Source organism: Python bivittatus, unplaced genomic scaffold (assembly GCF_059951505.1).
Source record: "Python bivittatus isolate LINGU-HERP-01145 unplaced genomic scaffold, Pbiv_v1 ctg000080_np1212, whole genome shotgun sequence".
Classification (NCBI taxonomy): domain Eukaryota; kingdom Metazoa; phylum Chordata; class Lepidosauria; order Squamata; family Pythonidae; genus Python; species Python bivittatus.
The window spans coordinates 48,919,764-48,947,188 of record NW_028277035.1 but is presented as its reverse complement, the minus strand read 5'-3'; the positions used below and the strand labels follow the sequence as shown (position 1 = coordinate 48,947,188).

General features: G+C 36.4%; 1 protein-coding gene across 1 annotated transcript in view; it reads right to left on the bottom strand.

Moving 5' to 3' along the window:
* DOCK3 (dedicator of cytokinesis 3) overlaps positions 1-27,425 on the bottom strand; it is a 226,422-nt gene that overhangs the window by 99,889 nt on the left and 99,108 nt on the right. Inside the window, exons 21-33 of the mRNA XM_088134686.1 lie at positions 24,900-25,000; positions 21,090-21,171; positions 19,751-19,921; positions 17,708-17,794; positions 14,442-14,634; positions 12,033-12,160; positions 10,317-10,463; positions 9,199-9,297; positions 7,281-7,375; positions 6,330-6,405; positions 3,974-4,074; positions 3,731-3,789; positions 3,275-3,423 (exon numbers count right to left, since the gene is read on the bottom strand). Coding sequence (XP_087990812.1) covers positions 3,275-3,423; positions 3,731-3,789; positions 3,974-4,074; positions 6,330-6,405; positions 7,281-7,375; positions 9,199-9,297; positions 10,317-10,463; positions 12,033-12,160; positions 14,442-14,634; positions 17,708-17,794; positions 19,751-19,921; positions 21,090-21,171; positions 24,900-25,000 — 1,488 coding nt within the window. The remainder of the gene's footprint in view (positions 1-3,274; positions 3,424-3,730; positions 3,790-3,973; positions 4,075-6,329; positions 6,406-7,280; positions 7,376-9,198; positions 9,298-10,316; positions 10,464-12,032; positions 12,161-14,441; positions 14,635-17,707; positions 17,795-19,750; positions 19,922-21,089; positions 21,172-24,899; positions 25,001-27,425) is intronic.

Below are 27,425 nucleotides of genomic sequence, written 5' to 3'. Positions count from 1 at the left end.
TCAAATAGTACAATTGTAGGTTGAGTGTCACATCTGAAAGTTGGAATATTTGCCAATAGCAATGTATAAAATATTGCTGAACAGCCTTGTAAAACCATTGCTTGGTCTGTGCCTGAGCTGAAACATGTGTTTAGGAAATGCTGGTCTGTACATAGAAGGAAACCTGACTGTTTTGTTCAACACATGGACTGAACTACAGTTGTTCCTGGAAAAAGTATATATGGGAGTATAAGAACAGGAAAAAGCCAAGGACACTGCCAGCAGCAGCTGAGAGAAGGTAGGAAAGGGAGGGAAGGGAAAGTACTGGAAAGGTTGGGGGACAGGTGGGCTGGTGGGATATGCTATGTTGGGAGGCTGTTCCTTACTGCAATAATAAACCATTGCAGTTAAGGAACAAGCACACAGCCAGTATATCAGTGGCAGCTATAGAGAGGGAAGAAAGCAAAGTGCTTGGAAGATTGGGCATAGGCTATCTGGTGGGATCTGTTGATCTGGGACATTGGTGCAGCTGAGGGAAGGCACTGAAGGATAATGCTGGAAAGCTTGGGAGTGGACAGGCTGGAATAAATTGTGCTGGGACAGTAGTGGTGATTGAGAGAAATCGGAGAGGGAAGTAGTAAGAAGATTGGGGTGCACAGCCTGGTGGGATATGATAAGCTGTGATATCTGTGAGAGCTGAGGGAAGGCACAAGAGGAAAGAGGCTACAAAGACTAGGGAGTGGGTAGGCTGATAGGATATGCTGCATGGGAAGCTGCTGAGAGGGAGTCAAAAGAGAATTGACGTGAACCAGCCTTGCCTATTCATCCCATAAAATCACTCTAGCATTCTCCAAAATCCTTCTGAATTTTCTTTCATCCAAAATGTGCTTGGTATTGTTTCTGTGGAAACATAGCCAATTTAAAATTATTCACCGAAAACTTTTGGAGTACAACAGTTTGTTCTGGATTAAAACAAAACATATTTTCTGCTTTGTGCACATCCCTACTGCTAAGGAATCTGAGATTGAAAATCACAGACTGAGTAGCTACAATTCTGGTTTTCACTACGGGATGTGTAGTTTGAAAGCCTCCTATAAAATGAGTTGATATCCAAATCAGGATCATTATCAGAGTAAGGAAGGGCAACAGGGAGAAGGCTGAACTGCTTAATTCTTATTTTGCATCTGTTGTTTTGCAAAAGAAAAAATGACAGACCCAAACTATCAGAAGCCACACTGGGGTGAGGGTAAGAAGAGAAAGATCAAAATAAAGAACTGGTGAGAGAATGCAGTAGTTTTGAATGAATTTAAGGTTCTGGAACTGGATGGATTACATCCCAGGGTGCTACAGGAATTAGCACGTGATCTCAGAACACTGATTGTAATCTTTGAAAACGCTTGAAGTACAGAAGAAATGGTAGAAGATTATAGAAGAGCTAAAGTTGTTCCCATCTTCTTTTAAAAAGAAGAAAATTTGATTCAGGAAACTACAGACCAGTCAACTTGACATCAATAACTGGGAAAATCCTAGAAAAGATAATTAAGCAGTGGATTTTCAAGCACTAAGACAGGAACAAGGTGATTACTAGAAGCCAGAATGGTTTTGTCAAAAATAGGTCATGCCAGACAAATCTTACTGCTTTTTTTTTTTTTTTGACAAAGTGACTAATTTAGTAGACCAAGGCAATGCTGTGAACATAAGTGTACTTAGACTTCAGTATCGCATTTGATAACATTGACCATAGCCTTCTCCTTGTTAAAATGGAACAATGTGAGATGGGTTGTCCCATTAGTAGAAGGATTTGTAGCTGACTGAACAACCAGACTCAATATGTGGTCCTTAAATGTTTCTGTGCCAACATGGAAAGGTAAGTATCCTGTGGAAGATCTCAATTACTTAGATGTGGGATTAGAAGGGGTACTCAAAAATTTGCAGATGATGCAAAGCTGGGGGGGGGGGGGTTGTTAGCATCTCAGAAAACAGGCTCAGTGTTCCAAAGGATCTTGATAGTTTTGAACATTGGGCCATATCCAACCAAATGAAGTTCAATGTTGAGAAATGTAAGTTCTACACTTAGGAAAACAGATAGGCATCAATGGCTTGCCAGTAGTACTTAGAAGATCGATCAGGTAATCCTGGTAGACCACATGAGCCAGCAGTGCGCTGCCACCACCAAAAGAGCTAATGCACTCCTGGGAAGCATGAATAGAGCTTTAGTGTTGAGATCACAAGAAGTGACAATTCTGCTCTATGCTGCACCAGTCAGACTGCACTTGGAATAATATGACCAATTCTGGTTGTCTTAATACAAGAAGGATGCTGAGGACCTGGAAAGAGCGCAAAGAGTGCCAAAGATGGCAAGGGGCTTGGAAGCTAAATCCAATGAAAAATGGTTAAACAAACAAGTTGTGTTTAGCTTTAAGAAGAAAAGTCTGAAAGGAGACATGATAGCAGTTTTTCAAATACTTAAAGGGCTGTCTTAGGGAAGAGTGTGTGGATTTGTTCTCCATAGCTCCTGAGGATAGGACAAGAACCAATGGATGGAAGTTTTACAGAGGGAGATCCAAACTTTAAATTAATACATTCCTGAGTGAGAGCTATTCAGCAGTAGAACAGCTTGCCTCCTGGAGTTGTGGGTGCTCTGTCATTGGAGGTTTTCAAGCAAAGCTTGGAGAGTCATTTGTCCTGGATAGTATGAGGATTCCTGCTCTGGGCATAGGGTTGGATCAAAAAAAGTCTAAGAGCCCTTCAGTCCTATGATTCTGTGAAGGTGGTCTCCTATAACTATCCTATATACAATAAGGTGTCAATAAACAACTTTAGTACAGTTGTCTCCTGTAATGCAGAATCCTTTTATGTGATATACAGAGATCATAAAGAAGAATGGTTTCTCTTCTTTTTTTCCAGAGACAGAATATGTTCTGAATTTAGAGAACAAAACCCAGTATTTAGTTTTAACAAAAATAAAAATTAAAGAGACAGGGAGATCCTTCTTCCTTTTAAAGTTTTAGAGCTTCAAAGAGGGAAGAATGCAACTCACAGTCTGGATCTACTATACAGCTAAACCAAAATACAGAATGAGTTGTGGGTGGGAAACAGAGTAAAATAGAGAATGGGATGGGAAAAAGCCTCAGACTCCAGAGGGAAGAAGTTTTGCAATCAGTTATATACTCTACTGCCTTTATTAAACTGAAATATGCTTAATACTTTGGAAGCAAAATGCTTATTCTTTCTAGTCTGTAAATGAGCATTTAAGTAAGAAAGAAATATTGTAAGAACTGAAGAGACTTTTTACCTGTTTGAAGTTGCCATTTTTTCGCTGTTCCCAATCCATCATGTCATGAAAAATGGGGATCATAATGTTGCGGACCTCCAGCTGTGGGACAAGTGTGACACCCAGAAAAGGACCGATCATTCCAGGAATAAAGTGAATTTTATGTTCCCCTAAACAACAAAAAAATGAACAGTTATTTATGCTATTCCCTCTGCATCCCACTTCCCACTCTTTTATGTTGACCTTCACTGCTAATTGAAAATATCCTATAATTGAAGGTACAGAATCAAGTCAGATGTGAATCAAGTTAGATGCCTACTTCTATAAAGAATTAATCCAAGAAGGAACAGAGTAGGTTATGCATGTGAATGTGCACTCTGAATGCTCCTCTAACAGTGGATGAAAGATTGTCCAGCACAGTGCTATTATTTTATTAAATATAAATCTTAATTTAAGACAACTCAAAGACGAATTTACCTAGATTCTGCCACATGCTAAAAAGCTCATATGCCATCATCACACGCATATCACCATATCTGGAATATAAACACAGACCAGACAAAAGAAAATTAAATGGAATATTGGGATTTTTAAACTAAAACAAGTTTTCTGTAACATTACTACTACACTACATCTTAAAAAAGCAAACAGTGAAAGAAACAACTGCCTTACTTTCAAAGCAAACATCTGAGAATGAAAATTAAATTAATATATTCTTACTTGTCCAGAATCTTTTTCTGCTTAGATGGAGTAAAAGTTTCTAGCTGCAGGCAGGGTTGGTTAATAAACAAAACTGACAAGCTGAAATAAGAGTTCCAGGCCTAAAGAGTAGAAAAATAGTAGAAGCAACTAAATGAAAACTCTGATCATATATGTTTTTAGTATGTTTTTAACAAATGTCACCTGATTTTCTAAAAAGGACTGAAGATAATGATAATGACAATGTATTTATTATGATGATATATTTATATTCTGCATATCGCCCATAGTCCCCTATTGTGGGGGAGATGGGCGGGGGAGAAATCCAACAAATAAATAAACAAAATAAATAAAAACACCCAAGGCAATTGATTGTAACAAATAAATACAGTCATTACATAATGATAGTAGTTCCAACCAGTGATAGTTATAACCACAGTATGTGAAGGAAATGGACAACAGATAAGGAAAGAAACTTTTATGTTTCATGGTCTATTCTGGATGTAAGTACTCTACATTTGCTGTGTTTGCACTTTTTTCATACACATCAATAGGCAATGCATAGCAGAACACAAACAGAAGGTCCACTTCATAACAATTCTATAACTGAATTTCTTAAAGTGACCATCTATGAATTCACACAGAAAAGGCAAAGGCTATGCCCATCTGAGGTGGGAAAACCCATATGTATCAATCACAGAGACTATGATGAAAAACCAAGAATTTTTGAATTTTATAAACATAATTTCTAAAATAAAATAACTTGTGTTGCAATCTTTTACATCATTACCTGGGAGTTGGTTCAATCCAGGTGGGATTTACCTCTGAATAGACATATATAATTAATTGTGCAATTCCTTACAATAGTTTAAAAAGTTAAATCTTTTGGAATAAAAGTACTATCCTTCTCATTATAGTCTGTTAAAATTCATTTTCACTAGACTGGTTCAGAGGGATTTGCGTTTTCTGGTAAACTTTTTCTATTATACTATTTTGTCTAGAACTCACACTTGGCTAAAATATGAAATATGGAACTCCAAAGATGAATGGGTAGCCACAGTCAAAATACAGGTAGTCCTCGCTTAACAACCATTTGTTTAACGATAGTTCAAAGTTACGATGGCCTCGGAAAGGGTGCTTTACATCCTGTAAAACACTTCTGGGCCTTGTAAAATGTCACACCACCACCCCCTACAGTCACGTGGCCGCATTCTAGGTGCTTGCCAACTGGCTCGCATTTATGACTGGTTGCCAAGTGCCGAGCGATCATGTGATCGCAATTTGCAATCTTCTCTGCAGGCTTCCCCAGAAAGTCAATGCAGGGAAGGTTGCAAGTGGAAGGGATGGAGGGAAACCTCTCGGTGGTGTGTAGGAACAGAGCTCAAATCTTGAAGGTTTGATTGAAGATTGAAATCCTTCAGCAGACAGCTCTTTCACCCCGTCCACTTACCGACCCGGGAGATCACTTAATAACTGCAACCAGGAGCACCTGGATTGTGGTCGTTGAGCAAAGCAGTCATGTGGGCATCTCGCTTAACGACTGCTTCACTCAACCATCAAGAGTCCAGTCCCAATTGTGATAGGCGAGAACTACCTGTATATAGTACTGACTTTGGGAGTCGAACAAGAAATGGCATCAGCATGAGAAAAAAGCTTCAAAAAGAAATGCAAGTGCCTAAGTCACAACTGGTAGCAGCACTGAACCATAAAAATAGATTGTCTGTGTATGTGTGTGTGCGCATGTATCATTATGCACACAGTTAAAAAGATATGTTGACATTTCTATAGAAAAGAATGTATCATTTTTCATATCAATAGAAACAATGAAATCTGGAATATATCAATCTAACTTTAACTTTACAGGTAGCTCTCACTTAATGACAGCAACTAGGACCAGAACTTCCGTCGCTTAGTGATGCAGTCATAAAGCGAGATGTCACGTGACTACGCCGCTTAGCAATGGAAATTCCGGCACTTCCAGTTGTCATTGTTAAGTGAATCACTGCAGGTCATTAAGTGAGGATGTCACATGGTCGCCATTTGCAACCTCCTGCTGGATTCCCACTAACTTTGCATGTAGGAAAGCGGCAAAGAAAGTCACAAATGGCGATCACGTGATTGCAGGGACACTGCAACAGTTTAAGTACGAGAACGGTCATAAATACCACTCATTCAGCACTGTCCTAAGTTTAAATGTTCACTGAATGAGTGGTCATTAAACGAGGGTCACCTGTACTCTTTGTATTTATCTATTTTTCTATTTTGAAGATCTGAACACTCTTGGTGGACATTGGTGCACATGCTTTATTCGCTGTCATTTAATAGCAAAACAGATACAATGTTGACAATTTAGCATTATAAAGAATTTTAAAAATACCTTAAAATCAAAATCTGTTTCCGTGAAATTCTTATGTAGTGCTGCAGACAGATACTGAACTGTTGTAACTATTACACTATAATAATGAAAGAAACAACATTATAGTAGTGTTGTACAGCATATGCAGAATATTTCAATCTAAATTTAGTGAAAAATCTTGTTCTTTTATATTTATTGATGAAATAATGGTTAATATCTGATTTTTAAAAATTGCTGATCTATTGGATCATGAATGCGAAGATACCCACAGACATTCTAATCTAAAAATTTGTCCTATGGAAAGCTAATTCTTAAATAGATTCCAATCCGAATACTTCCTTGAAAATGTATCCATATGAAATTATTCCATAATCTCTTAAACAGCATGCTGAAGTTCTAAATAATAACTTCACCCTCATATTTTGGTTTGTTCATAGCTACTATTAAGAAGTGTATTATATTGTGTTGATGTTCTGCGAGTTTTTTTGTTGTTGTTCAAGATATTTATTTTCATTTTTGTAACTGGTTGTGATTGTTAAAGTGTAAAATAATATGCTAATGTTATAACAGGAACAAAGTATTGCCACATACTTTGGATAGCAAGGGGGAAAATACATCTACAACACCCTAATTCCCTGTCTTGATGAGCCTCTCATCCCATTCTGATAGCTATAGGCATGGGATGCCTCAAGAGGAAAGGATTCACCAAAATTATAATTCCATTTTTCTGCCCCAGCCAATCAAGCTACTAAACTGCAGGGCAAAGCTATGGTATGGCTATGCCCTCAATTCACCCAGCCAGTTCTCAGTTAATACCTTCCAATGAAGAACAAAAATGGAAGATACCTAAAATGGCCTGATTAAAAGCTTAGTAAGCTGAAAATATTTTTAAAAAGCATCATTTGTAAAAAAAAAAAAATGTACATGATTTTTAGAAAAAATTCAAGTGTTCTAAAATGCATCAGCACTCACTTGCTGGTGAGTAGTCTCATCACCATCCAATCTCGAGGAAAGACACTCATCTTCATCAGATTTCGAAACACACAGAAAATCTTTAGAAGAAATTCCTAGTAAAAACCAAGAGAATCATGTTAAAACATCATTAACTGTGTGGTTTGAAACAAACATGCACCTGAAGGCCCGACAAGCTAGACTCAAGTGAAAAGAGATTTTTTTAAAGTTATTTTGGTCCTAAGTATCTGTAAAACTGAGAGCCAGTTTGATGTGGTGGTTAAGGCACCAGGCTAGAAAACAGGAGTCAGTTTTAATCCTGCTTAGACATGAAGCCAGCTAGATGACTTTGGGCCAGTCACTCTCTCTTAGAGAAGGGAGAGAAAACTTGTAAGTCACAAAATGGGATGGAACAGTAGTTCCCTCTTACAGATTTTTCTCCAATAGCCCTAGGTAGAAGGCCATGGCAAACCATTGCTGAAAATATTGCCAAGGAAACTGTAGGGACTTGTCTAGGCAGTTGTCAAGAGTCAAGACTGACTTGAAGGCACAAATAAAAGAAAAAAGAAAAATGTATGGTGATTATCAGAATCATTTTCAGGGCATAGCTGCTGTACACCAGTCAAAGATAAGAAAAAGTATCCTATAATAGATGCCTCTTGGAATCCACTACTTCCAGTTTGCTAACCTTTTTTTTTCAAAGGGAACATAATCTGTATCTTAAAAACAAAGTCCAAGTTGCATTATGGTCAGTCATCCTAATAACCATGAGCATTTATGTTGTATCTGGATTAAATTTTAATTTGTTACTTTTAAACAGTCTATTATTGATTTTAGGAGTACATTCAGATCTCCTCAACCTCACTGGAATTATAGAATTGAATGTCACCAGCATATTAATAATATCAAACTCCAAATTTCTAGATGCTGCATCCTTATGATAAATAGTATGTAGGACAGTAACTTGAAATCTTGGCCATAGCTTCTTGCCAGTTAGCATCAAAACATGTAGGAATTTAAGGACCAGCTGGAACTTCTAAACAGTATAATCTCTACTTTTTTTACCACCTCCTTCCCTCTCTTTATTGTTTTTCCCTTTATAAGGTTCTATATCCATCTTTACATTACTATTCACATAGGAAATCTGTCAAGATTAAAACATTCAAGAACAATTCCTCTAAGCTATTTAGTAATCATCAAATGTGTATGTTGAAACTCAGTATACAATCAGTACTGAAAACCTTTAAAACATATTTTGTTTAATTTTTCTGAAAAATGGATATTATTGCTATATTGCATCAGATATTTTACTATAGTTACTTTAATAAATATGTTAATGTTAAAAGTATTAAAATGTATAATATATTTTAAACTACTCTTTTGGGGTTTACCTTTCATTGATTCTTCATTGATAGCAGAATTACAATTAACAGAAGAAAAATACCAAAAGAACAAAAATATGAAGCATCAATAAAATAATATCAGTACAAAAGCAGCATAAATATGAGGATTGTATCAAATAGATTCTAGCTTAAATAATTAGATTCAACTGTATTAAATGATTCAATCATTTCAAAAAAAAATTATGCAACTCAGATGACACAGGAACAACATCTAACTGCCAATTGATTTGTATCTGCAGTATGAATCTGGGTCAGCTTCCTACACTACTTTTTTACTTGGGAAAATTCATACATATTGTTTCCATAAATTAGTGCAATTTTATATACAGTATATATTGAGTTCAGTAGGACCTATTCTCAATTGAATGTGCAGGGTAAAATAAATAATATGGAATGAATTTGTGTCTGTGACAAAACAGAAAAGACTTCTATATACTGTAGGTGAGATCATTCTCAGCATTCCAGAGCTACAAAGACATACACCAGCACAAAAACACAGATGTGAAATATAACTAGGCCTGCATTTATCATCTTACCTTTAGTTCATCTTTACTCTGGAAATTGTCAAGTAAATGTTGAAAATGAGTATCTGACATTTGACGGAGTAGAGACAAAAGACAGGACACGTATTCCCCCTGTTAATTCCAAAGAATAATCATTTTAGTGGAATAATCATATTCATAAGTCTAAATAAAAATTAACTTGGGGTATAGGAAAAAGGTGTGGGAATTGAAAATGGTGTGATGTTTATGAATCGAAAAATACACATCTATGAACTTTTCTCCATTCTTCTTTATCATGTCTATACTTTTTAAATAAATTCATACTACATAGAAAGTATTTATGTAAAGAGACATAGACACCAAATCATATTAAAAAATGGAATACAGAATAATTCAAGGACTAAAGGATGAGCATTTGCTTTTCCTCTCTTCAGTGGAAAATATATTTTTTTCCTCTGAAAGAGAAATAAATTATATAGTTTGAAACGTATTTTTCCTATAATTAGGGCTCTGAAGTTTTTTCAATTCCTCATAGCATGCAATACAGCATTGCTTTCTACCTTATAAAGAAATTTTCATTTCAGTTGAGGCAGGGGTGGTGGTGGCCGGGAACCAAGCAGGGACCCAGGATGATCTGAATAGAGTATTTCCAAAACTAAGTAAGACTATTGTCATTCTGCAGGTAATTTTGGTTGGGTTCATATAAATATGCTAAATACTAGATCTAGTTTAACAAAACACAGCTGTGTTCTCATAATATGCTAATGATTCACAAATAAACCATATTATGGCTTAAGCCTGATTGAAACAACATGCTGAGTTCAGACAATACGCTATCCAATCTCATTTTAGTGTAGTGTGAGAATCCAGTTATTTAGCATTTGACTTAAGTGCTCACTGATTATTTTCAATTATTACAGCAGATGCCTTAGAAGTAATTAAAAACATAACCTAGAGAAAGTAGGCTAAGTAAACTAACAGCAGCATGGCTGCAGTGCTTAGCTTTACCCCAAGAGTGCAGGACAGTTATTTTTAGTTTTGTAACACAGAGAGGTGAATGAAGGAAAAATGTAGTAAGATGGAGATGAGAGGATGGGGAAAGGGAGCAGGCTGGAGAAGCAGGAAATAGAACCTGATGGTTAGTTACTAACAGTGATTTCAGCTGTGCATTGTGGACAACGCTGCCCTCTTACCGCCTCCTGAGATTGTGATTTACTCATAATAGTAAGCAGAGTCTGTAATAGTACATCCAGGAGGCTCTCCACCATCATTTCTACCTCCTCAATTACATCTGTCTCCTATAGTAAACAGTAAAACACAAAAGAGTTAACATCCAATAAAATGGAAACGAAAAGTTTTGAAGTTGCTTTTGGATGGCTGTTTATTCATTTATCTATTAGGTTTATATACTAGAAGATAAGATGAGCTGTAGGACAGTTATTGGCCCAAAGTTAATTTCCATGGCTTAGGTAAGACTTGAAAGTAGATCTCCCTATGCCTATTCCTATGTCTTCATTACTTCATTGATAGTTCTTAGCTTGCTTTTACCTGCTTTTCATTTATTTTCTATTTATTTAAGATTATTGTATATTGTAATTTAAATTGATTTAACTGTTTTGTAAACCACCCAGAGTCATTTCAACACGATGGGTGGTGACAAATGAGAGAGAGAGAGAGAGAGAGAATAAAGGGCTCCTAGATCAAATTATAGAATTTGCACTAGGCTCTGCAAGATCCTGCTCTCAGGCTTCCACTAAAGGATATAAGACACAAGAAAGGAGAATGAGAAAGGAAAAAATCTATTACCCAAAACATAAAAATGCATTGTAACCAATTTCATTCAAGGCTTAGTCCCCAGTGGTTCTCATTTTTAAAACCCTTAATGGTGCAATCCTATGGTCCCAGATAAGGCATCCCAGGGAGTCACAGGTTTCATCAAATTTCAGAAATCATAATAAGGTTCTCCCTCTCTGATTTCTTGTTTTTAACTCCATATTTATTTAAATCTATAATAATGGATATTTTGTATTCCTAGATCAATTATGCTTATAATAATCTGTTACCTAATTAAACACAATTAATTTATTACCCTAATACTTTTCATTCAAGCCTGTTCACATACAAAACTGTATGGTTAGAATTATGCCCAGATCTCTCTTTTGGAATATTACCAGAAGAAAAAATATTTTGGGATGTTGTTAAACTTCCTTTGGGTATCTGGGATAGCATCTTTACAAAGATGTTACGATCCAAACTTATTTTCAGAATGTGTAAATCAATTCTAAGGTTTATAATTAAACAGCCATCTTTGAAGGTAGCTAGGAATATATTAAATGAACAATTTTAGCAACGTCATATTATTATTATCATTATTATTTGCTTGCTCAGCAATACTGTCTACCCAAGATAAGTTGAATTTTCCATGGATAATTTTGGAAAAAAATTAGGAAATTATTTAAGAGTCTAGGACATACTACAGTCTGGATTTCATGTGTTAGACAGAATTCTAATCACATTCATTATTCTGCTACAGATGTAGAACAATTCTATATGGGCTGGCCAGCAGCCACATATCTCCTCTCAAGTAAATGTGAAAAACTTTGTTAAGTACAATAACTAATGCACAATTTTCTGTCATTTATCTAGAATGAAACATATAATTCTATGAACATACACGTATACTATGTACAACTTAGCTCCTACTATTACTACTATTCTCTAGTATTTGCACAGTCCCTATATTCCATTAATCTATGATAAGTAGGTCACAAACAACTATACTATGTGGCAAAAGATAACACATCATTTGAATTCTTAAGAGGGAGGGAGGAGGGAGGTAGATAGACAGACAGACAGACATAGATTACCACGGAGCTAGTTTTGATGATAGAGAAGATACTGCTAAGAATTCCAGAGCAGATAAGCAACTCTTTTTGTTGTCTCAGATGAAGATGAATATGATGAAGGACCACAGGTAATAAGATTCGCCGGGATTCTAGGAATGGGAAACCAGACGCTTGACATTATTTTACAGGAGAACTCAAAATACTGGAATAAGAAGCCTGCCTCATCTTAATTCATAAGCATGTATATAGAAATTGAAGTGCTATCATTAATAACAGAGAAGGATGCAATGAAATTAATTTAATTGGCCTTTTAATAAATAGTGTAACAGCTTAATTAGAGGCCTCCAAGAAACAGATTTTAAGGGGAATCCATTTTCACTCATTCAAATGCTAATTCTGAAGAGTTAATTTACAAAATGTTGCAAAAAGGTATACATCACTTGCAGTATAGTAAATAAAATATGTAAATTATCTTTATTGGCAGCAAGTTCTTATTTTCCTTCACTATTTAATTAATGTTGCTTCTCCACAGAAGCTAAATAGTCAAAAGTCATGAACCTACAACATTACCAACTGTCATAAAAGATATGATCACAACAGGTGGCACAGATACTGACTACAAAAGAGAAGGAAAGGGAAGTATTTAAGTAACTTGAAATCTCCAACTTTTCCTTTGATATTCATGTGAATCATAAAATACCAGAAAAGAGACAGTGAAGTTCACATATATGTCCTCCTTCAAAATAACATCAGGGATATAAAGCTGGCTCTTCCCCCAAGTGCTAAAAAAAGGATGAGGTGGAAGCCTGTGGATGGTTCTGTTGGATGCATCTGAGAAGGATAGCTGAAGTGCCAGGTTTTTGGTTTTCTTGTTTTTTACTGAGGTGAGCCACCCAGAGTTGAGTTCTTAAGATAGGAGGTCCATATAAATCTTTTAAATTAATTAATTAATGCATCTTAGACCCCTCCGAAGTGTGGACACCAGTTCCCTAGCTAAATCTGTAAGCATTTCTAAATATAAAAGCTATTATGAGGAAACAGCTTTACTTTTGTGTGTACAAGTAGTCCTCAACTTACGACCATTCATTCAGCAACTGTTCAAAATTATAAACACACTGAAAAAAGTGCTTTCAACCCGTGCCTGAAGTTATGGCTGTTGCAGTGGCCCCACAGTCACATGATCAAAATTTGGGTGTTTGGCAGCCCGCCTACACTTACAACCACAGGGACGCTTCAACTCTCCCCACCAGCCTGTCTCCCCCCATTATGACTAGCCCAGCTCAGCAGCCAGGCCAGGCATGTCACATCAGCAATGGGAGCAAGAAGACAGCGAAGGTCAGCTGAGGCAGCGGAGCACAGGGCGGCAGGGGTCTTGGAGTGCAGGGTGGTGAGGGTTGGGACTGGGCTGGGGCAGTTGCAGCTTCCTGGGTCATGGCAAGCAACCGCAGAGCCGTGCAGTTCTCGGGCTGCTTGCCACCCTGCAAGGGAGGTGCAGGGCAACCAGAAGGGCAGAAATGGGGGAGGGATAAGCAGGTGGGGGGAGTTGGAGGCAGTCCCTTACCTTCCTGAGGTTCAGGGCTGTGCGGGACCAAGCCCAGAATGGCTTGGATTGGGGTGGGTACTCGCTTAACGACCTTCAATTCTCAGTTAACAATGGCAACCAGAACTGCCGGGATTGCGGTTGCTAAGTGATGTGGTCATATGATGTCTCGCTTTACGATCGCATTGCTTAGCAACGGAAATTCTGATCCCAGTTGTGGTCGTAAGTCGAAGACTACCTGTACAGTTGTGCGAGGTTGTTATTATAATTGTAAATAAGCTTTTCAAGATCCATTTTTTTCCTTTAAATTAAAGGCGAAAAATTTTAAAAAGAGTATATTTAAAGAGAACGCAGCGTCCCCTGGCTATAATTCTGTGTAGAGTGGGCACTTATATTTAAAAAAATACTTCTCACTTCATTTCAATTTCCTAATTTTCCATCTATTACTGAACTCAGGTACTAATGCTGACACAAAACAGCCCCATTCAGAAATAAAGGAAATATATCTGGGGGGGGGGGAGGGATTTCAAAAATTACAGGACAATCCTTTCCCCATTTACATTAAAATATAAGAGGGAAAGCAAAAGCAGATGAAACAGTTCAAGGCAAAATCAGCATTTAGGAACCACAATATACAAAGTTGTTCAAGGAAAACAGAAAAAGAGGGAGTGTAGTATTCTGGAAGAAGATGTGGCTGGTTAGAATAGCAACACTATACGGTATCATTTTTGCAGCACATGGTATTTGTACATTACTTCTAATGAACCAACTTTTCAAAGTATAATTTGTTTTATGCCATTTTAGGGATACAGTATATGAAACTATTTTAGTTCTGTCCACATTGGGTATATAAAGAGATGTGTTACAATTATTAATTCTATGATTGTTACCTGAGAAAGAAAATAAGCGACTGTCTACTGTACGAGCTATAGATTGCAATTTAACCACATCCATAGATTGTCCAATATGCACTGTACTGGGCATGCTCCCAAGCGTTCCTCGCACAAACTCTGCTACTTCTTGTACTGTGAACATCTGCAATAGTTCATCAAAAATTGCAGGGAAAGAATTCAACAGAGCAGCCTAAAAAGAAAATGAAGAAATACGAGACTTTTGTGAACTGTATTAGTATACAACAATCAAACACTACCAGTTTTTACTAGGCAACAGAAGTAATGATACAAGAAAAAAAAAGGCAGGAAATCCCTATTAAAGCTCCATGTTTCTATCAGAAAGAGATCTTGGAAATTATGCCATTGTAACATGAGATCATAATAGAAAGGTAGCCCAAAGCACAATATCTTATGATACTGAAGCACAGAATAAAGACTCCCACACTGCTCATATCTTCTGAGCTGTTTTGAGATCACATGTTATGAAAACTGAGTATTTTTGTGGATATTACAATTGATAGGGAAGATCATTGATAGGGAGGATGGAAGTGGGAGATGAGATTACAATGAGATTACAATGCTTCATGAGATTAGAAATCTATGGTACTGTTACCATCTTCAGACAAACATAGATGCTTCCAAATATTTTCTGTTAAAACAGGGAGATCAAAGAAAGAAGGAATGGAACAGGAGTATATTATCTGGCTCTTACAATGAATTATTATAATTCATAAATATCTATTTGAAGAGAACTAAGAATCTCCTTATAGAAATGTATACTGATTTTTTTTTTGTTGCATTTGCAACATTATAATGTGGCATTTTGCTTAAATTTGAGAAGGCAGTACGTTTATGCATCATATATGGCAAATCATATAAATAACAGGGTTTGAAAATATGACAATGTGCATTCTTCAATAGCTTTATGTTCTTTGTTCTTATACTAAAACTGACACTTCCAGAATATGATAAAATAAAGGTTTAAATCCTGAGCACCCATCAGCAGAACTTTGTTTACAGGATGTTCCAAGAGTTATAGCAATCATGTTTTCAATTATTCCTTCTCTCCTGCAGCCCTCTGCAGATCTGCTATAGAGTGAGAGGACAGCCTAAAGCAATGTGGGTTGTTGCAAGGAGAATCTGCAAAAACTAATTCCTCTCTCCTAGAGCAGTAGCTTCCATCATATTACAAACCCACTCAACAGAAGCAGCACTTACTTTAGTGCTGGATAAGAATTTTTTTTCAGCCCAAAGAGCACATTGTCTTAATGAAAAACTGACACAAACTGTGTATCATCAGTGGATAGAGCCAAATTGCCAAGTGCCAAAGCCAAAATTAGCAATAAGTACGTCACACCACATTCTGTGTCACGTGCATGCATGCAATATGCCATTTACATTCTCATCCATCCACTTATATGAAATTCATATGTAACACCCATCTAGATAGATATAACACATAAAAATACAGTTATCCCAAATCTTCCCACCACATGCCATGCTACAGTTTGACAAGTGCAATTAGGGAGAGAGAAAGATAAGAATCGTGAGAGCTTTAGAAATAAGCATTAACTCTCCAATTGTGACTTCTCTCTTTGCTTCCTCTTATAATAATTTCTGTTTTATCCCTGCGATTAGTCTTAGAAAACTATGATATTGTCTCAGATAAAAGGCATTTCCGAGTTCAATTTCAATGTTGGTGGTAAGGAGGAAGGACAAGAGTACATTGGAAGATGGAAAAAAATGATCAGACCTGCCCAGTCCAGCTGAACCTTCTTCTCCCTATCACTCCAGCTATAGTAATTTAGACTTGGAAACCCAGTTGCAACACAGGATGCAGTAGCTAGGAGGGAGTGTTGCAACATGCAAAAGGTGAGAATTAAGTCTTTGCTTCCTGGCTGCAACCCCACTCCCCACCCCAAAGCTAGTGCTGGTAGAAGTGAGCAACTCATTCTCTCACAGCGTTTGGAAAATCTTTTGATAAATGATGCCATAGGATACAAGTAACACATCCTCCTATGGTGAGCAGTACTACCAATGGGATTTGCAGTAAGCCATAATGATGCCAAAATGGCATGTGTTTCATGACATCATTGCACAAATGATGTAATAATGCAATGATGTCATGACATCTGATGCAAATATGTCTGTGGGTATCCCCATTGTGGATGCTCATAAGTATAGAGAAGATGAATGGCACATCCTCCATCAGCACTTGAAAAAGCTTTTGGCAAGCCAAAGCAGTCTGAACAGTACATCCTCCTACAGGGTTCTCTATCAATGCTCTCTAGTTATTTTTTTGTTAATATATATATTCCACCTTTCCTCCAGGAGCTCAAGGCAGTATACATAGCATTCCCTCCTCCCATTTTTCCTCCACACCAACCCTGTGAGATAAGTTGCACTGAGAGCTTCCATGGCTGAGATTAGACTTATGTCTGTTATCTATCTATCTATCTATCTATCTATCTATCTATCTATCTATCTATCTATCTATCTATCTATCTATCTAAAAAAAATGAAAAATGGGTGGTGACTTTTGCTGATATGTTATTTTAGAATTAATGTTCTCAATCCAAAGAAATATGGTCAAAATAAATAAAGATAATAATTAAATATTGAACCAATCAACCATTGTTATTTTAACGTCTTTATTTTTAAGATAAATCAATTTCATCCCAGTAAAATATTTAGCAATTATTAATATTGCCTTTATTTCCAGTGACACGAGTATCAGAAGTGGTGATATCAGATGAACTGTAATTAGAGAGAACACAATGCTCTTGGTTGCTATTTCCATGGAAAAATCTTAACAGAAGGAGATTAAAAATAAATCCAAAACTAGTTATACTTTCATTATTGGTTCTTATAGCTGCATGAATATTTAGCTGTCATTTACAGTATAGCATAACCCAAACTCAGTATTTCAGGTATTTAAATATTCTTCTATAAGTTTTTTGTTACTTTTTATTATCATCATTAATATGTATTTTTTGAATTACCAGAGATAATCCAATAATTTGCCATAACTGATATAATTTCTCTCTAATGACTGGTGCTCATACTCAAAGTATTCATGCCAACAATTGAGTAACTCTTATATTTAAATGTTCAGTGCTTTGCAAATCACCTTGTAGTTGCAAACACTGAACTGTGCAGTGTATTTCAGTTCTTTGTGCAGAAAAATGGGTTGGGTAAGATAAAACAGTCATTGGATACACCCATGATGAAACGTTGTACAGGATATGGGGATAATTACTTACAGACTTAAATGACGGCCTTGCAGTGCTACCACATTTTTGTGGGGCACATGTCCCAGCTCCGCTCACCTGTCCTTCAGGCTGAGGGGCCTATGGGGCAATTAGGGTTAAGGGACAACACAATGGCAAGTGGGAAACAAAAAAGTTAAACTTTTGATGTACTAAAGTATTAAAGAAGATTGTTAATGAATATATAATCTCCTCAAGTACTGTGTGTCATAGGTGAACAATTAAAAGTCAATGGTTAGAAAACAATGCTAGCAAACACTTTATTTTGTTTATAGAACAAACTATTATTTTCACTAGATTCTTCAGATTTATTTCCTACACAAATGTGCAACAATATTAGATTCTTCTTAGACATGTTAGTAAGCCTGAAATTCATATTATCTAATGGGGCAATAACAACATCTTAGCAGAATTCTCTCGCTTAGGGCTTTTTACTAAGCCAACTATTACTTTGCTAGTAAAATCTTTCTAGAAAATGTTTATAAAATTAAATTGCATTGAATCCTTCTTTGTGGGAGGGGATGCTCCATCTCCTCAGTAAAACACAGGTTGCCCTGAAAACTACCAGCTGGTCTCCAACCTTCCCTTCTGTGGGAAAGTTGTTGGGAGGGTGCTGGGGTTTGCAATTACAAAAAGCTTTGGAGGACACAGATTATCAGAACCCTTTTAATGATGATTCAGGCCCAGATATGAAACTGAATCCACACTGATTACTCTTCTGTCATCCTGTGGCAAGAGTGGGATGTGTGATGTAATTCTCCTGGTTCTGCTTGATTTCTTAGCAGCTTTGATATCATTGATCATGATATTCTTCTGGGCCATCTGCAAGGGTTAGGAGTGGGTGGCACTGTTTTGTAGTAATACTTCTTAAATGGGGAGCTCCAGACAGTGGTAGTGGGGGTTGAGAGGTCAAGCCTTAGGACCCTTTGTTGTGGTATGCCCCATAAGTTGACACCTTCTCTAATTTACATCTACGTGAAGCAACTGGTGATGGTCATCCAACACCAAAACAGGTAGCACTGGTATGAAGATTATATTCATTTGTGTATCTTGACTCCAGACAAATAGAAGATGTGATTAAGGCTTTATCCAAGTGCCTGGAGGCCATGAAACTTTGGATGGGAAAAAACAGATTCTGGTTCAATCTCAACAAGGGGAAGTAGCTTTGGGTACAGAAGCCCTCCAATTCCAAAAATATTCTAGCCTTGGCTCTGGATGGGGTTGCACTTCCAATTCAGTGCTAATTCATAATCTGTGGCTCTAGCTTGGAGAACAGATGGCAGCTGTGGTTAAGAAGGCTTTTAAAGAGATCCATCTTGTTCAACAATTACAACGTTTCCTGGATCAGCAGGCTGTGCTCATCTCTTGGTTTCCTCTCAGTTAGATTATTGCAATGTCCTCTGCATGAGGCTACCCTTGAAGACCACCCAGAAATTTCAACTGCTTCACAACAAAGCAACTCAAGAAGTTTTGGATGCCAAACAGTCTGCCCATGGAACACCTCTGCTATGAGAGCTACACTGGTTACCAGTTTTTTTCTGGGTGCAATTCAGGATGTTGTCACCTATAAAGCACTTCATGGTCCAGGATTGGATACCTGTGGGACCACCTTCTCCCAGTAGTCTCTACCTGTCCTTTGAGATCTGAAAGTGAAAGGTTGTTCCAGTGGACTTTCAGAGTCTGAGGGATAATTTTTGTTCCACCTGACGGGTAAATGTACATATGGGCTGGTTTGTTCCTCAGGAACTGGGTAATATATATTGTTACATAGATGTGTGTTTTTAGTTTTTAATTTCACTACTGTTTGAAGTCACTCAGAGAAAGATATGACTGGAGCAGCATGTAAGTCTAGTAAAATAAATAAATAAAAACAAAAAACTGACAGAAACGCAAAAGGATTGTTTTACTCTGGACACAATAATTTCCTAGCCAATCAGTAATTTCCCTCTGAAAAATTATGGTAAATTATCAAGGAATTCTATTACTTTACTAAGGCAACAGTCAAACACACATAACGTAACTGTAGATATTTCTAACCTGTGTAAAGATGAGAGTCTCAGAGCTCCTGCTATCCAGGCTGAGTACAAATCTGATGGACTGGAAAAGTTCTTGGATGTTGATTCTGAATTGTTCCTCCTCCATTCCACAAGTAGCTCTGGAGTAAAGGATCCGAGACTGAACAATAAACTTGAAAAGATATTCCAATGCCTTAAGAAGCAGGAGGAATCAGTAAAACAGAGAACAAGAGGTTTAGAAATGGCCAGAGGAGAAAAATTAGGTACATTATTAATACTCAAATTCTTGCCTTTTATATGAACGATATAAAACTTTTATTATGAAGGACTTTTATTTAGTTAAAAGTCAATAAAATCAATCAAAATTTAGCATTCTCCTCCACAAAAGCTATTCGTAGAAAATGTAGGTTCAAAGTATTTGCAAAAGAAAAAACTACAACCTATTGTCATCTGGCAAATTACGGCTTGGTACTCTTTATCTTTGGTTAGTTTTTACATCATCATGTGTAGAAATTAGACCGACTTTTACCAAATAACGATAATTTTTCCTAATGTGAAAACAGTTACATAGCATAAAGTGAGCTAATCTCTGTTTTTTGCTTGAGTCAGATAAAGGATGCGATTTATTCTCAAGAGTGAAAAATGGGACTTTATTCTGAAGAAAAGCACTTTAGAAATAGCCTTAATTTATACATTCTTTGGAACATATAATTCTAAATTATTTATAATTTAGATACCTAGGAGACAGCAACAAAATGTAAATTTTACATACATAAAAGATGAACCAAATACACAAGATGGGGAAACTGCTGTGCAGCCACTTATTAAAACACTTTAAAAGAAAAAACTGAAGGGATCTGTACAGCACTGTGGCACAAAAAGTTTATACTGTTTTTTTAATTTATTTTCCAAGATTAGACATTGATATTATCATTTTTGTTTAATATTAATGATGAATGGACTACCAAGCTTATATGGGAAATAACATGGAGGAACCCAACATTATCTGTATGTTTGAGGAGAGCTTGCACCTTTCAGCAAACCCTCCAGTTCTACTACTGAAACTAGTAAGTACATTTTTATTCCATAGTGTTTGTCCCCAAACTTAAATTAATCCATTGACTCAACCACAATAAATCTGATGTAACCCCATTTTTTTATCTCCAAAACATCACCTTCTTAAATCAACATTTGGAGGTAAGTATTTAATTCTGAATAGTACAGCTGAAGATAGATATTACTGTAAAGCACTGAAAAAGCTCATTAAATAATATATTATTTAATTTTCATTCCCGATTAAGTATTGCCCTAAAGAAATAATATTTATTTTTTAAACTGAGATATTTATGTAGAATACATACCCGCATTGCTTCCTGAATATGATCCTGTCGTACAAGTTCAGCTGATCGGTCCATATACCATTTCAAACAGCGGATGAGTTCTCTGAATAAAAAAACCACATTGACAGATATTTAACAGGAGAAAAGCTCAAAGTGACAGTGTTTGTGAAATATTTCCTTTACAAGAAAGAAATTAAGTTTAATTTTATTTTTTATTCCTATAAACAGCCTAATTTGCCTAAAGTTTAGCATAAATATAATATTTTTAAGATTTAGAATAATGATTTGTCAGTATTAATTACTGCTCAACCATGGAGTTTATAACAAAAGTACAAGGTAAAAAAAAAAAAGTACCTATTAGATTTTGTCCTCTTAGGAAAAGTATGCATGCTTGTAGACAGTGCTTCTTCAAAATAAATATATGCCATTTTAACAATACTAAGTTACAGTATATGGAAAAACTTTTTAGACTGTAAAAAAGAAAAGCAGGATGCTCCCACTGAGCATCCATACAGACTGCTGAAAGCCACTGTGGCTTGACTCCATTCTGCTTTGTTCAAACTCTGTGACATGTTTATTTGAAAACATTATATAACAAATAGATCTGTCTTCTAACATCTTTATTTGTTTACCATTCTAATTATACTAGCAAGATAATAAAATTAACATTTCTTCTCAGAATTCAAGACAACAAACCATATAGGAAGGACTACCATTACACAGAATTTAAATTATGCATCAGTCCTGTAGCTGAAGTTGGATACTGGAGATAGTGTCAATCTAACATCTCATGGATTTGGTATCAACTTGAGATTCAGATGTTTATTAAGTACATATTGAAAGATTTCAGGAGGATACTAATCTCAAAACTGAAGCTCAGCATAACCATCTGAAAGTTGGTTCACCCAATATGTTTGCTCTAGACAGTATGGGAATCCTTACACAGATCAAAGTTGGTACTGGTAAACCACCAAGTAAGTTTTTATATCAAATTCACTTTTGGATTAAGCACTTCTTTCAACAGTTCTGAAAAGAATTCCCAATTCCCTCAACAATTCTCAAAAAAATTTCCTCACAACGTAAGATCAGACTTCTTGTGCAATGTTATAAGTGTTCCTCCTCTTTTTTCTTCTAAATACAATAATAAGAGTGTAGCATCATGGTTAAATTATTTGGGCTGGGGAGATTCAGAGTTAAGTTTTCATTCAACTGCAAAGCTCATTGGTTAACCCTGAACAGTACTCTGCCAGCCTAACCTATCTCAGAAGGTTAATGATGTGGAGATAAAATAGGGAGATCCCCATGTAGGCCACTTTGACATTCCAGAAAAAGGAAGTGTGTGCGTGTGTGTGTATATATATATATTTCTTCCTAGTGTTTTTCCTGCATGTGCAGGGTCTGCTTTTTTCCGATCAACTCAACGTTGATCCATTGGTTCCAACAGGAATTGCCCAACCAGCTCATTGCCCAAGCCTGACATCGGGGGCTGAGGGAGAGTGATGGGCCCAAAGTCACCCAGCCAGTTTTCATGCCCAGGGTGGGACTAGAACTCACAGTCTCCTGGCTTCTAGCCTGGAGCCTTAACCACCAGACCAATCTCTCTCTCCCTCTCTCTGCAATAATAAATTAAATAAACAAATGGTGGTTTACCAGCACAATTTTGATCTGTATAAGCATCTGGATTTTCAGTGACTATGAAGTTTTGTTCCGTTTTTAACCCTTTGTTATGCTGATTCTATAAGCTATTCTTTATGAGAACTTAGCATGCACAAAAAATGAAGCAAATAAATATCCTTTTTTAAAAAATTATTGTGTTGCTGTTAACATTTACTTAGCAAATTGGCCTCCACTGGACTTCCAGTGAGGACTGAGGCTGGTTAGACATCCCTGTGAGCAGCTCCACAAGCAGGTACAGCACTGCGGTGGAATCATTAACTAGGAGCCAGGTTCTGGCTGATGAGAATGTCTCCAGAGGATGGAGAGATTGTTGGGATCACACATTTGTGCTCTGGAAGAACTGCTCCTCACGAGGAGACCACAGGAATTGAGTTTCTTGTGGTCAATTACGAGTTCAGTGGCTTGGGAACAAAGGGATTCACAATGTACCCTTAACCGCTGAGCAGCCTTAATGGACCTTTGACCGGCAAAAGGCTCACTTTAAACACTTTAGGACTTAATTACTTTACAACCTAAGAGAGATATTCTGAACGTCATTGATGATCAAAGACTCTTGGTAAGTGCCTTCTTTTTGAAATTAAGAGGAGAAAAAATGCTATTTTAAAGCATATTTAATTTAAAAGCAAAAGGCTTAACAAGATTGTGATTCAAGAAAGTTTTAAATGGATAAAGGGGACAGTTATGTTATATATATAAATCACACACGAAAGTGCCTTCGAAAATAGCAATAATAATTAGACTAACAGACTGGACCTTCGTGGGAATGCTAATTGTTTATTATTAAGGACAGTAGATAATTGCTGGATTTTACAAAAGAAGAAGATAAGGATAAGATGAGCTGAATTGTGAGACTGTAACTACGGAGTGCTAATTGGGACTACAGTGCTAAAGATAAAGGCAAAATAGAAACAGAAAAGAAAAAAAGAAAAAGCCTGCCTTTTACTTTCACAAAGCTCACTAGAACAATTTACAGATAAGGGCATTTCATCAGATTTATTGCAGAAAATGTTTGAAGAATTTTTGCCAAGATGACTGCAATGGTTAAAAAGGAAATGGAAGAAGGATTGCAGGAATAAAAAAAAAAAGATTTGAAAGAAGAAGTTAAGAAGATTGAAAAATCTGTAGGACAACTGGCTGCAGACTTAAAACAAATTACTGACAAAGTGGAAGCTTTGAAAGTAAGACAGAAGTTATAAATAGAGAAATGGAGAAAAATTTGAATAACTTGGCATTACTGGAACTGAGAGAAAAAGAATTTTGTTTAAGATTTAGAGCAATTCCAGAACAATGTGGAGAAGATATTAGACAAAAGATTGTTAAATATCTAATTTTTAAGATTGGGAGGAAGATAACACTGAGACAGAGATTGATAAGGTTTATAGGATTAATACACGTTTTGCAAAATTAAGAAATGTTCCAAGGATTGTCCTTGTGCACTTTGTCAGGAAGAAGACCAGAGGTCAAGTTTTGCAGCAGCATTTTAATATTAGATTGATGATTGATAATACAGATGTAATTATACTTGGGGAAATTCCAATTAGAATACTACTTAAGAGAAAAGAGTATTTTTTTCTGACAAACTTAAACAGAAGAAAATTCAGTTTAGATGGGATATGATGGAAGGGGTTATTTTTACTTTTAAGCAGCAGTAAGCAAGAGATTTTTTGGAAAAATTTAAGCAAGAACTACAAATGGAAGTGACAACGACAGATGAGACCAAACAAATGCCACAGCAGATACAAAAAGATGTTGAAGAGGATTCCAAATCGGGCACTATAGAGATTGACGTTTCCAAAATCTTGGCCTAACTATGGATTATAAATGCTTAATGTAGAATATAAATGGAGCAAATTAAAACATGATGTGATTTGCTTACAAGAAACACATATTGGGAAAGATGATATAAAATATTTGAGTCACAAAAATTTGGGAGAAGAATTTATTTCAGCAGGACTGAAAAAAAATCTTAATTTTTGTAACTCAAATATTTTCTCTTTTCTTCTTTTCTTTTCTTTATATTAGTCTGTATTAGTTTTTATTTTCTCTTTTAAACGTTTTAGTAAATTGGCTTCCACTAAACAATAAACCAAAATGTTTGCATTATTAAAATTGAAAGCAACATTTTCTGTAAAAGTTATGAAAGAGAGGACTTACTTATAAGCCAGTGCTCCTGCAAAGTGCTTCTGAATATAAGTGTCCATTACAGGACGAAAATGAAAATATTTGCTATCACGCAGGAGATTTATGATGAACACCTGCAGGAGAAAAAAAAAAAAGAAACATGTTCCTGGGCACAGAGAGAACTGCTCCTGTCTGTGCTCCTGCTTGCTGAAGATGCCGGTCACAGATGCTGGCGAAACGTTAGGAAAGAAAACTTCCAGAACACAGCCACACAGCCCCGAAGACCCACACCAGCCAAACATGTTCATGTTCATATAGTAATATAATATTTTCTCTCTCTCTCCCCCCCTCCCCTTATTCATATGTGGCTAGATATTTAAAGATCTTCACTTGCAGAATTTGATTGTTGTTTGGAAAATTATGAGGGTAATTACAATGCCACTTGGTAAATACAGTCAACTTGGTTTTTGCATGGTTGACTTCCAACATTTTGGTCTGGCAGTATGATGTGTGGAGACTTTGCTGAAGCCCTCTTGAGATACAGGGAAGATAGCAGCATTAACACCATACAGTAGTATGGAGACTGGATTTTCAATTAACTACCTCCTGGAAATTCCATTATTCAAATCTTACACTGTGTGTACAAAAAACTTCTAATGCAATAGCTAGATACATAAACTATAAGAAAAATAACTATGTGCCTGTAGCAATCAAACTTTTCAAATCTAAAGTGTTTTGCTGCACAACACACAGTGTTGTATATATAATGGCACCCTACACTAGAAGCAGTCCAGTCCAAATTTCTAAGTTCTTTGCCCCCAGTTCCTTGCTCTGCTGCAAATGCAAATGCGCTTCTCTAGCTAGAGCTTGAATGTGTTTCTGCTGAGGCTCATCGGAGGTTCTGCTGATTAAAGTACTGGCTTAGATAAATTTATGAGGGGGATCTATACCTCAACTCTGTGTATTGATAGATCAACTCCCCATGAAAAAAGCAAATAATATCTGATTTGGTTTACTGTTGGCTCACCCCAGGCCCTATCAATGCTGGCCCAAGATAAAGCCTGGAATGAGGTTAAGGAAATAACTCTAGATCTTGATGTTTAAATGGACAAACTTAACATTTCACATCTCTCCTATAGTGAGCTCACCTATCTACCTCTCACTATTGCTAAGTATTTTTACCGCAAATTTGTGCCCTCACATAAGAGAACTTTCACTCTAGCACATTTGTATGCTCTTCCTTTAATGGAGTTTAAGGAGACAAGGAGATTTAATAATATTCCCTGCCAAGAACTTGTATGTTCAGATACTGAAACTGAGACAGTTACCCATGTACCTCAGAAATGCCCCATTTATCATCCCTGGAGGATGAAGTTAATCTCTCCTCTAATCACAGATTATCTGGACTGATCCCAACAGGAAACTCTGCATTTCCTATTAAACGATCAGGACCATGAAGCTTCAAGAAAGGTAGCCAATGTCAATAGCAATGAGAAACTATTCAATCTGAACATAAACTAGATATGCTTAGTTTCTGTTGTGAAGATGTCTTTATGATGGCTATTTTGCATTTTAATTTTTTGTCCACAATTGTATATTTTATAATAATAACTGTGGTATTGGCTAATTTTACTTATATATTATTTTTAACGAATTCTTTTAACATTTAATTTTAATCAAGCATATAAGGATAACATTGTTTATTTGTCTTTGGCTGTAAATAAATAAATAAACCCATATGTGCAATTCACAGAAATTACAAAGGAGTTGTTGACTTCTAAACTGGTTTCTCAAGTGGTTGTCTATGGAGAAACACAGCCCTCCCTCCTATGCCACTATTTATGATTTTATCTGAAGTTCCTTTTATTAGAACTTGCCACTGCGGAAGTCCTTCTAGTAATAACTTATTTCAGTCTTACTGCGTGATCCTGGGAAAAGATTCAGCTGTTTTGAAGAGCTAGTGACAGTTGCTTTGTGAATATGAGGAAAATATACCTTTGGGTGAAATAAGCAAGTTTTTAGAGGCTTCAGATGAATGGGATCGCCTTAATAAAATTGAAACATAAAGGAATGTGCAGCACCTTTGAAGCTGGTACCTTTGAAGCTGGTGTGAACTAAGCTGATTGTAAACTCCTTATCACAAACATCCCCATAAGCAACTTAAAGGAGGATGCCTTCTTCCTGGTATTTGGCACTAATATGAACTAATTAGTTTCTTCTTTTCTTCTTCCTAGTAGATAGCAGTTGTTCTTGTAGATAGGAGATAACAGAGGGGCAGAAAGTAACTTGAGAAGTATTGCTCATTGCCTGCATCATCATATGAATATGTATGTGTATGCGTTCTTTTTCCCTTCCCCTTCTTGTAGAACTGTATAAATATCAGGGCATCCATGTTGCCTACAGGGGGAGTGTCTCCCACTAACCTTTGGTGGGGTCCCCCTCCAGTACGTACTGTCTAATAAACACTGCAGTGAAGCCTTGATTATTTTCCATTTGTGCCCTGCGTTTTGATTCCACATTCATGCTTTACCCAACTCACCTTTTTCCTTTTGAATATGA